At 42.6% G+C, this 15,163-nt stretch overlaps 1 protein-coding gene across 1 annotated transcript; it reads left to right on the forward strand.

The window, feature by feature from the left end:
- Window positions 1-1,164: 1,164 nt before the first annotated feature.
- On the forward strand, window positions 1,165-3,188 carry RB195_018370 (uncharacterized protein; the record flags this gene model as incomplete). The annotated part of the gene is made up of 4 exons (XM_064185788.1): window positions 1,165-1,227; window positions 1,283-1,390; window positions 2,930-3,006; window positions 3,089-3,188. 4 exons carry the CDS (start codon window positions 1,165-1,167, stop codon window positions 3,186-3,188), a joined length of 348 nt encoding a protein of 115 aa, XP_064041669.1.
- Between the last annotated feature and the right edge of the window lie 11,975 nt (window positions 3,189-15,163).

Genomic DNA, 15,163 nt, shown 5'->3' on the forward strand with positions numbered 1-15,163 from the left:
GGTATCACAAATTCATTGATAGCAAAGGTAGTTGTTTTCAATTCACTACTAATACTGTATTATTAGTGAATTTGTATTCATTCCCTGCCTCTTACTCTTGGCACGCCTTTGAGCGTAATAAACAAATAAATAAATAATAAGTAGAGCAATTGACTAAAAATATGCTTTTTTTTCAATTTTACGTAAGAACAGCACTTTTTGAAGTCCATCCGTACGTGAAACGGTACGTGCTTCATTTCGCACTAGTGTTGTAGAGTTTTCACAAAATATCCGATGTGTCTGCGGTCTTGTCGACAGTTCATGGCGACCATCTTCGCTATGACGCATCCATGTGATCTGCATTTAATTTGCTTGGAAATATCCTGACGAGGTGAACCCTCGCAATCTCCGACTCGAATCTTGGTTGACAAAGTAGTGGACATGCACAGAGTTGAGATTTGTGGCTTACTCACACCTCAAATAATGTAGGCACATGCCGTTGCATTGCCAGCTATTTCTAGGTGAAGTTCCAACGACATATCGATTATTTTGTTCTGCAAGAAGTGTGGATATTAGTTTAGGGCTTGATTTTTCTTCGCAACTTGACAGGAAGTTTATCCACCTTAACATCTTATAGTTGAAAAAGGGGCCCTCTTCTTGCAAGTTGCAGAAGAATCAATGAAGGAGCGAAAAAAGCAAATCACGGTGAAAATGTTTAGAATATCACTATTGATTGAGAAAACATCTGAACGTGAGAGACTTCTTCAAAAACATAAGAAAAAAAACACCTTTTATTGCGTTTTGTCCATACAATTACTGTGGGAATTGGTAATGTCATAGAGGCTGAAAAAATTCGTCTACGCAGAGACGTTGTTCTTTCAGCTGACACGATGAAATGTTGCCGAAAGAAGCCTGCATCAAACTGCGTCTAAACATAAACGGACTTCATTACAGAACTGGAAAGATTCGTTTTTCTTACGTTATCTCGCGCAAACAAATGTTGCTGCTGTCGTCAGCGGAGTTATTGAAAGTATTCTCGAGAATTTTGCTTTCTCTTAAGTATAACTCTGATGGGATGTGCTACTGTCATCGTTAAAATTTCGCTGTAAATGCTGTCGATTTATCTCAAAATGTTTTTCATGTCCGTTCATTGAAGAGTCTCTCACCGGAGACGAGTCCCCTCCGATGACATCGAATGTAACCATTCGAGTGGATGAGCCGGAAAGCGACGAAAAAGGAAATGGTCATGTGAGCTCGCTTCACGTCTTCTATCGTCTCCTCGAGGTGATTTGTTGTGATTAAGCTGACACGGCGAGATGGATCCTTTCGTCGTACTGCCTCTAGCCGACGGTCGCGTTCCACCCCTGCCATCGACAGTACTGTGAATGAGGAAGCGGCCGGTGTATCCAGGGTACCGTTCATTGTTTATGTTTACTCGTTTTATTTTACAAAATCTACTTGATGACTGCCTTCTGTCTTTAATCTGTATTTACTTGTTTGCCCAATCTAATCTGTACTCCTTTTACGTTCTTCCACTTTCTCTTCGGTAATATTCTAATTTGCGACGAAAGTTGGAAAGAAATCATGTCGACGGGGGAAGGAAATTTAGAAATCACGCTCCAGTATGAACTCTATCGAAGTACTGAAACCTGTTCGTTGATGCGCTTTCCCGTCTCCTCGCACTTCCTAAAAAAAGCAGCACCCGAGCCCTTCATGAACAATGAGGTATTAGTGAGCTACCGCAGCAGCGCTTCATAAGTTCAGATCCAGCAACGGAAATCGAGTCGATCTGCTAGCTGCACAGATGTTTGGCTGTCTATCGCACCCATCGAACATATTGAAAATATGCCTCAGTTTTCCACTGATACAAACTAATCGAGAAGTGCCAGTTTAGTTTGTTTGTTTCACTGGGCTAGCGCTTCCTTCTTGAGTCACTACCCTGGTTCTTCAATAGCAAAACTCACTTCGGTAGAATTCTGTGAGACCTCCTTACCTTCAGTCACATTGTATAGAGAGCCCACCATCCTATAGATGAGTTTTCCGCCACTTACCTCGACATAGTCTTTCCCTTGCCGGCAGCTTTTGAAAACAACTTCTATTTGAAATCTACAATAATTCCTAACGCTATATTCGTTCGGTACATCTGGTGCGTATTTACAGCATTTGTTGAATTTTTTGGTTTCGGCAATCACTTAAAAATACTCCTCTTCTGCTATAGAACGGGCGAATTTTATCATTTCATAAGTGCTCAAGACATTGCTTCCTCAGACAAACTTTCGAGAAAACCGGAAAGAAAATGGTGACGGGAGCAACTGGTACTGGAGATCTCTTGTATCAATAACGCGATTGACTATCGCATTCGTTGATATGCGAAATTTCACAAGATTGCGTCCCTGCTTGCAGTGCCCTTAAGGTTGGCTCTCGCATTCTTTAAGGGGCCTCCCCCCATCCAAGTAGTAGACTGATCCAATCCTGCTCTTCTACTTTTCGTTGTCACTGTTTCTTCCAATCACAAGAGTCAGGAGCCAATAGACAGGATTATAGCCGAAATACTCTGTTTCTCTCTGTTTCTTTCTCTTTCTGGTCTTCTCGTCCGCGAGTTTGTCTGAGCAGTCGATTTCTGTCAAATCACCGTAGTTGCTGCAGTGAAACAACAGCAGAAAAAGAAGCCACGCTTACATAAAGATGTGGCGTTGATTCTAATGTTCCCCATTCTAAAGACGGATACAGTGCAGGTGCGGAAGCTTCGCAGCATGGAGAGCATTATAAAACTGTTCACAAAGGTTGGTTCGTGAGGGCTAGTGGTGTTGTGTTGTCTTGTGTCTCTGTGCGTGAGTTAGTTTGCATTTGCCTAGTTTACAGCTTTTCGCTCTCAGGTCAACGCTTTTTGTTGTGGTTCTTCAATTTTGGTGGGATTTGTGGGCGAACCGTGGCAGATAGTCATTTTCAGGGAAGCAGAAGGAGTCATGGTCCGCGAGAGCACGAACCTGGATTACGTTCGATGCTTTACGGTCTCCATCAAAAGCTGTGAGTCTACAACGACACGAGAACCGCTTTCACGTTACTGTCTCATTGCTGTGGTTGCAAGTTTGTAATTACTCAAGTTTAGGGAGAAAGAAGAGGCGGCGATGAAAAAGCGACAGAGGAAACAGCACAGTATGTTTCCTTTCCTCGTGTACCCATCTCAGCTGCCCGCTCGTAAAACGTAAAACTTCCCTCTCACGAAACGCTTCCGCTCACTGAATAGCATGTAAATCAGTTGTGAGAGTAAACAGAGAAATACGAAACCGTTGGACGAACAGTGTAAACGGTCGAATACATCTTCTAACGAGGAGTTTTGTGTTCGTTCTTGAAAGAACAGCCAGACCCTCTTGAGAGTGTTCGTCGGAGTTTTTTCTATGCTCTTTCGAATGTCCCTCTCTTTTCTGAATGTGCGTCACGTTGAACGAGCTCCCCTCCCATCGTTTCATTGGTAGTCACGAAAACTAACAGAAAGTCGTTTTAGGATCAGTGATTAACGAATAACTAAGGATTTTTCCTCCCATTTGTAAAGAGCGATTCATGTCAAATTGTGTGGATTTAAGAATATTCCTGTTTAGCTATTTCTCTCTTTTTCATTACAGAAAAAAGGTGCACTTTCGGTTGTAACGGATGATTTTCTCGTGTGGACACAAAGGGAATTGCAAAACTGGATGGAACCTTGTAAGGGCCGAAGCTGTACGTACGGTTCTATCCCAGAGATATTTCTTGAGACATTTCCTCTCACAGAGAAAGCACAAAAACCTCTCTGGGGACTATTGCAGGCAGTATTGTTTGAGACATCCTCTTCCAGTCTTCCGACGCAAATTGTCCCGAATCTTACTTAAGTCGCGAAGGGAGTTGGAAGTCAAGAACTTAATTGCTCCATGGTCTGAAGTTAACCATGATACCCCATCAATTTTTATTCTCCTGATTTTTTGAGAGAATGGTTTATCGAGGGTCAGCATGGATCAATTTGAGGACTATATCCCTTCTACGAAAATTTCTATAACTATAGTGCGAGATTTCCAAAAGATACAAATGAGTTGCCACTCATAATAACGCTAGAAGGTGTAATTTATTTTGGATTTGTGCTAAAAAAAAATTTCAAATTTCGGAAAAACATGAGTGGCGTGGTTTATTTATTGATCACTCCTGCATATTACACCAATTTCTGACTACTTTTCTTTCACTCTGATCCCTTTTGATGTTGAGTGATTCTTTTCTGAGAAATGACAGTCTCTAACCTTTCCATGAATCTGAAATATGCATCTCTTGCAACTATGTCAGTTCACAGATATGTCATTTATTTCGGCAGCGTTTCTTGATAGCTTTTGAATCCGGTCCTTCCTGAATTGACTTCTCTAAAAAATCTACATAACTAAGTGAGGGATTTTTGGAAGAAATTCCAGACTAAAGATGTAAGAAGACCATCCTTATGACTTAATGATGTTACATATCTATTGCAGGAGGCATAATGATCTCCCATTAAAGCGCTATAAAAATTAAAAGAATCTAAACAGAAAAGAATTTATTGTAATTCTAAACAGTGCGTGAAATTCTGTTTTCTTCATTGAGATCTAAAAATCTGACAGATAGTGGCCGTCATTGTCAGTACTGAGGACGCTACCAGAAGAAGACCTCACTTTTCCGGTCAGTTCAGCCAGAATGGCCTCGGTTTCCTGCCAAATTCTGTTCTTCAAATCTTCGAGGGACTGAGAACGATTTTTGAAAACATTTCGCTTTAGGTACTCCCAATTGAAAAGTCTCATGGGCGTGACCCTGCTGGTCAGCTTACGCCTCTTCTCAGAAGACTAAAGGCCCGGAGAACGTTTCCTTGAACATGCCTAGGGGTCATCGTGCTCTGTGAGCTGTGGCACCCTTTTGTTGAGCCCAGACATGCTTGGAGTACGAATGGGGCCACAAAAGTCCCAACATTTCAGCGTTTCGTTCACCACCCCAGCTGGCGTTGCACCATCTTCCTCATAAAAGTATGGGCCGATCGATGATCACGGTACCTTTAGACCTTTAGAACAAAACAGCATTCTATGTGTTTTTCAGAAACATATTCAGTTTTTTCTAGATAGCCGCTTTTCATTTTTTGTAGCACTTTTAAATGTGTCCGATAATTTTCCCTCACCCTCTATTTAGAATAGGATAAGAATTAAGATATTTTCGTTATGTCTTTGTATACACTGACTAACTCTGAAAATGGAAATAGAGTTCCCCACATAAGGGTTGCGCTTTCATGAGGGGAACTCTATTTTTTTATGGAAGTCATTTTTGAAATTTTTTGGAACTCTATTTTTCGTTCATAAGAGAAACGCTCTAACGTAGTTTATGCGTGACTTGCACTTGAGGAGTAAATGACTGTTGTACTCTTTTATTGTCACTCATTTTCTCATTGAGTACTTATTGCTTTTAGGCAAAAACGTAGTTCTGTCACTCTCTGACTTTCTGTCTTTCTGAAATACTCGTCTAAGTGCATTAAACAAAATCTATGACAGATATTATTTCTTACAGTCGCCGGGAAAACAATTTGAACCAACGAATACATTTCACATTCGCTTTTTCACTTATTTAATTTCTTCAAGAAAAGTCGTTTTCAAGTAGACTACTTAGTGCACACACACAGCGTAACAAAGCTCTCTTTGAAGTTCTGCGTATTTATGGCTCCTCTCCAGAAGTTACATGAAATTGCTTATTCCATTCCTCCTCCACTTAGTGCTGTGCTTCATTTAAAGGCATCACCCCACGATTCTGGGGTGGTGCGGGTTCCAGGTGGATTATGCCTATAGGAGGTCTTAGATTATAGGGAGGAGGGTGATTCCGTCCATTTCTTCCCAATTGCTATAAAAAACAGCCTGGAAGATGCGGCTTCGAACGTTCCGGGGCGCTATTTTCTGCGAGTTTGATTGGAGCGCGCCCGCCTTCTGCATGCGCCACATCATCCGTTTTTTACGGCAATTAGGAAGAAATGGACGGAATCCCCTCCTCCCCATAATCTACGACCCCGTATAGGCTAGTCCACCTAAAATTCGCACCACCCTAGATTCGTGGAATGATGCCTTTAAACACTTGAATGGTTAGGTTCCGGCTGGCAGGTGTCAGTGTGATGTTAACGTGATTCTGGCGTAGCTGATTTCTGGAATTCTTGTCGTTAACGTTCTCTGTAGGGGCAGAGCAGATTCACCTAGTATGCAAAAGCGACGTCAGCTCTCTCCCTTTCTCAAGTACTGCCACTTTCCCTAAGCATTTTTCTGAAGTCCCATTCTGGATGCGTTGTGTCTGAGTTTAGAATTCCTGTGGATGTATGGTCACTTCGAAACTCTGAGTTTCTTTGCTCTCTTGTGTTTTGTCCTTCGCGTATCAATGGAATGAGAAATTGCAGACCCTCTCCTTAAAAAGGGGTTAGCTTCTTCTTCAAAATTTGTCTTATCATATCAAATACGATTGAAGTGCTGTACTCACACGCTGGGACGACCACGTGCAGTGTTTTCACGAGAAATCCAAGCACTCACCTTCACTTCTTAAAGGCATCACCCCACGAATCTGAGGTGGTGCAGATTTCAGGTGGAGTATTCGTATACGGGATAGGAGACTACGGAGAGGGAGGTGATTCCGTCCATTTCCTGCTAATTGTCGTAAAAAACGGCCCGGAAGATGCGGCGCCGCACAAGACTGGCGCGCTCCAATCGAACCTCTTGTACAAAATGGTGCGCCAAAACGAATGAAGCCGTATCTTCCGGGCCGTTTTTTACGACAATCAGGAAGAAATGGACGGAATCACCCCCCTCTCCGTAGTCTCCCATCCTGTATACGAATACTCCACCTGAAATCTGCACCACCTCAGATTCGTGGGGTGATGCCTTTAATCTGCTTCTGTGTATTGTTCTGTACACTATGTAGACATTTGCTTTCCTCAGATCTTCCCGGACACATGATCCAGCGATGCACTTCACACAAAATTTAGTACACAATGAATAATAATATAAACAAAACTTATAGGCTTGAATTACACTACCCTTTTATTTTAAGCTGAACAGGAAATGGTCTTCTCTCTTTGCGTGCATTGAACTTTCATTACAAGTGCTATATACCTTACCAAAACTCGTCTTTTAAAGTCTCGCCACTAGACACATCATGGATTGCTCAGGCAATTCAAGGCGAAGTGAAACAACGGTGACTCATCAACTGTGAGCGCATGTTACTTTTGTAACAATATCAAAAATACTCAGTCTTCGTGCTTTCTAAAATTTGAGTTATTGCAAGCACCGAGAAAAGGCGCTGAGAACAAAATTTCTCATTTTTGACACCAGTGGTTGAAGTTGCTGAGAAATTGCGAATAGGCGCATCCTGGAGAGGACTCGAAAGTCCGCGCAGGGTTGCAAAAATCCGCCGCGTCATCCAAAATTCCGGGATGAGCGATATGCCAAGAATCACCTTTTTTATCATTTAAGAAACCTATTCCTTCAAAAAGATGCGTTACCAAAAGAGACCTTATCATTATTCACGGCATCTCTTCTCCCTCGTATTCTACAAAGGACTCAAAGCGACCGAAACAATAAGAGGGATAAGCAGATGCACGGAAGGGATTTGTTCAGTGCGAGGACCATACGGCGCTGATCCATGTTTCGCGACGAGAAGACGAAGCAGATGTTTTGCAGCAGTCACTGAGTCGTTCAGTAATTTTAGGCTGGTATTCGGTTCAGTTACCCATGAAATTAGAGAAACATATGGGATTCTCCGACATTATTCTTTGCGATTTGTTATCTTTAAACAATCCCATAAGATGGAAATTTTTGTTTCTAGCTTTTTTTTTCTACTAATTTGGAACTCTTAGTATGTACCAGAAACTACTTCACATGCCCAATCAGGTGCTTCTTCTTTGCAGGGTTTTGAGAAGGGCTTCAAAATCATATATAACACTTGGGTGTGGAAAATTTCCATCCACGCGAGGTGATAAAACAACAAAAGCAGTTTTTGTTCAGTCAGTTAGAAAAGGGCAAATATAGCAATTCTGCGCCGAGTTCGAAGGTTTGGAAATTGTTAGTTCATGGCTGCATTTTTGAGCAGTGCAGTTTTCCTTCTAATTCCCCATAGGGATGGCCCATCCACGTTATGGTGCCATATTTTACACTTTGTGCATAGCGTACTCCAATCCCCTGCATTCCTTCTTTGTTGTGAATTTCTAACGAATTTCGTTGGTATTGCACTTCTTGGAAACTACTCCACCAGTGACTGGATAACCTCCATTACAATGTATTGCGTTTTCTTGAAAATTGATAGTTGGGGAATGGCACGTGTAGGAATGACGCGGGAGTTCTGAGCTGTTGCCTTGAAAAGACTGGTTCCCTTTTTATGATGTGGTCGCGGGCAAGTCTTCGGTGTGCTGAGACAATCAGGGAGGCTGTGGAGCCGTAGCGCATTTCTTTCCTGATATCGCTAAAAGTCGATTCCTAGCGGTGCAATGACGTCACAGTCGCTGCGTTGCCCATCAGTTTCAGAGTTCTTCATAGGAAATCAGAAGATTCTGGCCGCAGCTCAGCAGCAAGTCATGGATTTTATGATCTTAACCGCAAAGATGACTTCTTGTCGGACAGTGTTCTTGAGGATCCAACAGGGATCACGATCCGTCATGCAACTGTCTGCAGTTTCCCACCAGTACTCCCTTGTGTTTTTACATGAGAGCGACTTCTGGAATAACTCCGTTATTCGTGTCACCGCATCGTTGCAGCCTCCACGGCAACAAAGGGGTTCTTGGATGCGAAGTGAGCGTTTTTCCCCTTAGAGCCCTGCACTAGAGGATTTCATTCAAGCAGCAGTGAATTGTAGTGCCACACATTTCTTTCGAGAAGCTCACACAAAATGTCTGCTTGTTCTCCCTATTCTTCTGAGCCTCTTTCGCAAGCAGAGAGAGCGACTAAATCGTGCTGCTCTTTCGTTTTCCACGCAACATGATGAATAACTCGTCCTCAGATGGCATGTGCGTACGAGCAATTTCTGCTTTTTAAAAGACTGCGCGTCCAGGTATGAGATTTCATCACCATTTCACTTTTAATCACATTTTTCTGAGCCCACAACGTGTAATTTCAGTCAGTGGAATTGCTTCGTCCTCTTGACAGCACATTCTCCTGAGAGATAACGACGTCGAAACCTCAAAACAGCCCTTCGAAGACGTTTGGTCTTTCAGTGGTCTATTAGCCGTTAGTAATCCCTTCGTTCGGAGGCATTCACCAAGCAACACCGGAAAATGCGAGAGGGAATTCGCGTCTCCAGCCTTTGTACATCCGCTTTTCTTGTTATTCTCCTCCATTTTTCTCCGTTGTTCACCTGGAACCTCATCACAAACAATCCTTTGCGTAATAGATCTTAGCTGCCCGAAATCCATGAATGAGTAATGATCGACGGCTTAGGCTTGTAGGGCTCTGCTATGGCAGCTTCGTTTACGCTATTCCATCACATTTATTTCACGCGAATGGCCGAGATCTGCTCGGGTGCTGCTCTCTTCTTCTAAAATAGATGTCTTCTACTTAGCAGTTCACACATTCTTCTCGCTAACTGTATCACTCAACTAACGCATGTTCAGTATTGCCTATTTAAGACACATTGTAGATGTCGTCGTCTCCATCGCCTCGTATTTTACTTCACTCCTGCAGTTGTACTGCTGCTGCGTCAGAAAATGCGTCGCCTGTACGACATCCGATCAGACATCAATCAAGTTCAATTGATGGCGTTCGCCCAAACGTTGACGCCAATCGGACCACAATCGAGCGGCCGTCAAGAGAGATAGCGCGCCTTTCGGCCAGAATTAGTAGCATCGAAGGGATTTGGCATCCAGGCGACAACTCCGTGACGACACTGAAACGACAAAAACGCAGTCACACCAGCAGTCCATTCAAGAAAACTCGCAGCATAACTCTCCAAAATTTGCACCATCTTCAGGCTGCCGCGCACTTCGCGCATGTCGATCTTCATGGAACCGCTAACATGCGCAAGAGCTTTAGTGACTTCGTGTTAGGCTGTAAGTATTAAAGTATTGTTCTTTTGGTCTTTTCAAAAGCGAGTAAGCAAATTTGTGCGCGTAGATTAACTCCTTTGATAGTTCGCGAGCGCTTTGCAGGCATTAACTTTTTACCTACATTATTTTTAAGTGCTCATAATGATACCTGAAACCCTGAACAAAGCGTAGATATCGGGTTATAGATTTTTTTGTTTTATTGCGTGTGAACGCTATTGCCTTAATGGCGAAATAATGAGCAAATTATTTGAGGATGAACGCTACCGCTAGCCGTATAGTTCTCTACGTTTCCCAAAAATTAGGACTTTATTACGTATTTGAATTTTCGGCTCACGTGTAGCACTCAAGAAATTTTGTGCAAGCACGATTCAACTTAAAGTTTGTGGGAAATTCCAATATTTGTTTCTTTCGAGCGGTAGCCAGGACTCCGGATATGTTTGGATTTGGATTTGGATTCTGGATATGTTTGCAAGTAGCACAACAAAAACCTGAAACACCGCCTACGATGTGGAACACATGAATTGGAGATATCAAAGCACCGGAAGCATCAACGCGCAACAAAACAACCCTTTATACCAATAAGATTGACGAAGTGAAACCGCGTGAAGAGGACTCCTGACGAAATTACCCTACGGAACAATTCCTCACACTCATACGAGTAATTAAATCCACCTAAGGAGGTTCTATTTTATTAATCACACGTTAATCGGTGCAAGGAATTTTCGCGTTGGATTGATTGATGCCTTCAATGCTTGAGATGCATTTAATTGTTGGGACTGTAGGCTGTGTTGCAAGGCTTTTGTACCAACAGGAAGAACGCAACATCGAAAATTCCCAAGAGCCTCGTCCCCGATGCAGCAACTTCAAGCAATCGGTGTTAGTTCGAGGTCAGAGGTATATTTTTGGTGCTTAAGGGGCCAAAAGGAATCCTTTTTTTCTTTGGCATGCTGGAACTCAAGGAACAAAACCAAGGTTTTAGATTCAAACCTCACAAAATATATTCAATTGACTTCCACATTTCTCTTTTCACGTCAAAAAACAAAGCCATCTTTGGAATCCATAAATTCTTGAAGATCAATAAATAAATTCTTGACTTCATGCAAATAACAAATGGGCAAATATAAGCAGCTAAGATCCTTTGCGGCCTAAAAATCAGTCCTCAAGTACTTCGCTGTGTTGCAGGTTCCAGAGAGATTAGTTTCTGCCCCGATTCTGTGGAATTGAAGGTGAAGTTGCTGCAGTTGCGTACGCTCATCCTGTATGGTGTACGTTCATTAATATGCAGCTACTCACTTTAACACATTGCACTTAGAGACGGCTTCGAAGGCGTTCATCGGCGTGAGCGTCTGCTCCAACGCACACCAATCCTCTGTTTTACACGCACTACCTTTTCCCTCTGCCCTGCACCAATCGAAGACGGTTGGACAAATTTTGCGCGGACTATGTCATATGTCATTACCTCCACTTCCAAAGGAAGCATTCTGTGAGATATGCAACGACCTTAAAGGCTTCAACCTACGAATCTGGGGGTGGGGGTGGGGTTCAGGTGGATTATGCCTATTGTAGATTGCAGAAGTGGATGGGATTCCGTTCATTTCTTCCTAATTGCCGTAAAAAAACGGCCCGGAAGATGCTGCGCGTGCACAAGGCTGGCGCGCTCCAATGGAACTCATCGTAGAAAATAGCGCCCCAGAACGGTCGAAGCCGCAACTTTCGAGCTCTAAGTTAACGGTGTTGGGTCTCACCACGAAAAGACAGGTGTACTTCACGAACACGGTTATAATCTGGCTCATTTACCACTGTAATTCCACTGAGTTGTTACGTATCATTTTGATTGCGAACACTGAACAGCGATGCGTTCTATTGCGCTACGAGTTGCTTTGTAGGGAACACCGCTGCAAGCAGCACTGTTTCTAGTCGTAAGCTACACCCCATCCTAGCTTTGCGTGGAGTAATCCCGCAAACTTCCATCTTCGTCCATTTCGTGAAACACTACGCTTCGCAAGATCTTTTAACTTCATTCCTTATCGTTAGGTTCTGCATACGTCAGAATGCTCACGAAGGGTCTCATTTTTTCTTGTAGACCACTAAATTTCTCCTCTTTGTGTTGAATCAACTGCAAAACGGTAGCGGTTGGTGATGAGAAATCTCCATTTTTTTCCTAAAATAAAATTTTATTGTTTTGATCTGCATTTCTTCTTCCAGTGTTGTCCTCTCTAACTTTAAACAGATAGCATCAAATCATTCTTGTCATCTAGAGAATTATGGAAAATTTGACCTTCTGAGAGTCATATTGTGAATATTCAAAGTTTATTTTCAATGCGCTAAAAACGCATCCCCTTTTTCTATAAATTTGACGAATTTTGCGTTTAATTCTGTCTCCAATTACTGTGGTTCCATTTTTCCTGCTTCTTTTCGATTTACCTCTGCTCTGATGTACACTGATTAGACTCGTTAAACGATCTCTATGCGAAGTTGAACGCGCGCAATGCCGCAGTCTTCATGGTAAGAGAATTCCACTTTTTGAAGCAACCTTGCAAAATGTTGGTGGGAAACCTTGGTGCACTAGTTGAAAAAGTGAATTGTGCTAGAATTTTCTACTAGTTAGATTATAACATAGAAAGTCATTGAGTCATTAAGTCAGAAAGTCATGACGCCGATGTTCCGGGAAATAGACGTTTTTCCTGCATGGCTGCAAGCGGATATGTTTGACGTTCCATCATAAATCTATCTATATGCGTGACTGAGCCTTTGGTTTTAAACTCGTCCTGTTTATACTCACTGTACTTGGCCAGTTGCTTAGCTAGGTATTCTTATCATGTCTTCGAAGCAGTGGATATTGGGAGGCGTCGTTCCCGACATCCCACACAGTAAAAACCATGGTGGACTGAAATTTGGGTCTACGGACTGGTCAACAGCCATTGACTGTACTGCAATGATCGCCTGGATCTACTAGCGGTCGAAAAGAGTGCAGATCTTGAGGTAATTGCTCCGGCAACATTGTATCCGCAACCGCTGACGCAACGTACAACTCACATCGTTTTGAACGAAGTGTAGACCTGAAATTTTGAAAATACTCGGTGCGTAGATTCCTTGTCTTCAACGTATTCCTAAAATCTCTGGTGTAGATTATTCCCGAATTTCGAGTACTTCTTTCACATGCTCTCAGAGAGATTTAGGTTATGGTGTGAGTGTGATATGGGATACATTCACTTGCCGATTACAGTAAAAATAGTAATAGGAAATTCAATATTTATGAAAACTGAAAAAGGAAAACTCATTGTTGTGAACAACAGAATTAATTGATGTGAATATTAGAGTGGAGGATAAAGTCCACGGCGCTGATCAACTCCTACGAGAATGCGTGTACGCGTTCGACTCCATTTCAGAATCATTTTGTGGTTTATGAACGCACGTAGAGCTTACGCAATGATTTGAGGAGGCAAGCAGCAGTGTCAAGTCAGTGTTTTTATCCTTCCAAACAAGTTTGATACCAATTTGCCGACTCCAGGCCAATGAAAGGATTGGTTGGTACCTGGGTGGTTTCGAACCATCGATCTGGCACTCACACCCAAACCCCTTTCCGACTGCGTAACACCAACCCAGGTGATTATTACCCTGCTGGATAATCAACACCACTCACTCTGGACACCATATACGCACGAATGCAAGAAAATCTGCAATTCGAAGCCCCTTGCGTTATGATAAAGCAGAATCCTGAAGAATTCTCCCTTAAACTCTGCCAGGTGTCTAGAAGAGCCTTTTTTGTAGAGCATTCCTGGTGCATTCTAGAGCCATTCTTGGAAACCCTCACATTCGTGGCGCATTTTTCAAACTATAACTCAACGAGAGACTGCGTTTCTCGGTTGAAGTTGACGTAAGCGGGTTTTGCCGTGATATGCGGTGCAGTGCTTTGTAATGGGACTCCGTAGGAGCAGTAGGTGCTTCTTTGCTGGATATTGAATCCTTTTCTTTGCAAAATTAGAACAGGCAAAAACCACGCTACAATGGCGTAGGTGGAAAGCTTTCCTTTCGAACAAAACGATCCTAAAACAAAAAGGAAACACGTTTTGTTCGCGGACAAACATACTCCACAAAGTGGGCGTATAGGTTACTTGTTGATTTACTAGCAATAATCCAATTTCCACCTCCTCTGTTAGGTAGTTGCCAAGTGCAAACTTTCTTTATCGTCTCCATCTCTGCTAAAACGTAGAAATTCTGCTATAACGGCGGATAAGCGTCAATTAGTGAGCGAAAAGATAAATTTTCGACACAGACGTATTTCCAAAAAGGTGGTGCTTGTACAAAAAAAAAAGAGACTGTGCATTTTAAACATATTCAACAAAAAAGTGTTAGAACAAAATAGATTCTAATTGAGTTTCAAATGTGTCCCCAGACTTCTTTTTTCGAACGTTCCATAGATTTTAGAAAACATACTATTAGGCGCCAATTCTGGGTTTCTACGACCTTGATTAATTGTATCTGCCTGCATGCTCCCAAGGAAATTGAAAGAGATGGACACATTTGCTTGCTGGAATGATCCTCTATCCTCTGCTGTCGTCTTCTTACGTCTTAGTTCTAATTTTTTTTTTCTCCATAAGCAAGAGCGCAGCGTGCTTTACGAAAAAAGACGTGCATAGTTAAAGGCATCACCCCACGAATCTGGGGTGGTACGGATTTCAGGCGGGTAATGCGTGTACGGGTCGTAGATTATGGGGAGGAGGTTGATTTCGTCTATTCCTCCTAATCGTAAAAACGGCCCGGAAGACGCGGCGCGTGCACAAGCTTGGCGCACTCCAACACAACTCTTCGTGGACAATAGCGCCCGGGAACGCTCGAAGCCTCATCTTCCGGGCCGTTTTTTACAGTGATTAATAAGAGGTGATCGGAATAACCCTCTTCCCACTATCTGCGACCTCGTATAACCATTGCACGTCTGAAACCCGTACCACCCCAAATTCGTGGGGCGATGCCTTTAATCGTTAATCTCCTCACCGCTTACAGTGCTGGTCCGCGAAAAGGAATGTAGTGGTCTCTGTTCTTACATTAATTAGTTGAGAGGTCTTTGCGAGTGTTAACTTTCGCTCACCCACAGTACAGCACCACAAGATTTTCAGAAATATTTCTTTATGTTTGCGATTTTCA

Source organism: Necator americanus, chromosome II (genome assembly GCF_031761385.1).
Source record: "Necator americanus strain Aroian chromosome II, whole genome shotgun sequence".
NCBI lineage: Eukaryota > Metazoa > Nematoda > Chromadorea > Rhabditida > Ancylostomatidae > Necator > Necator americanus.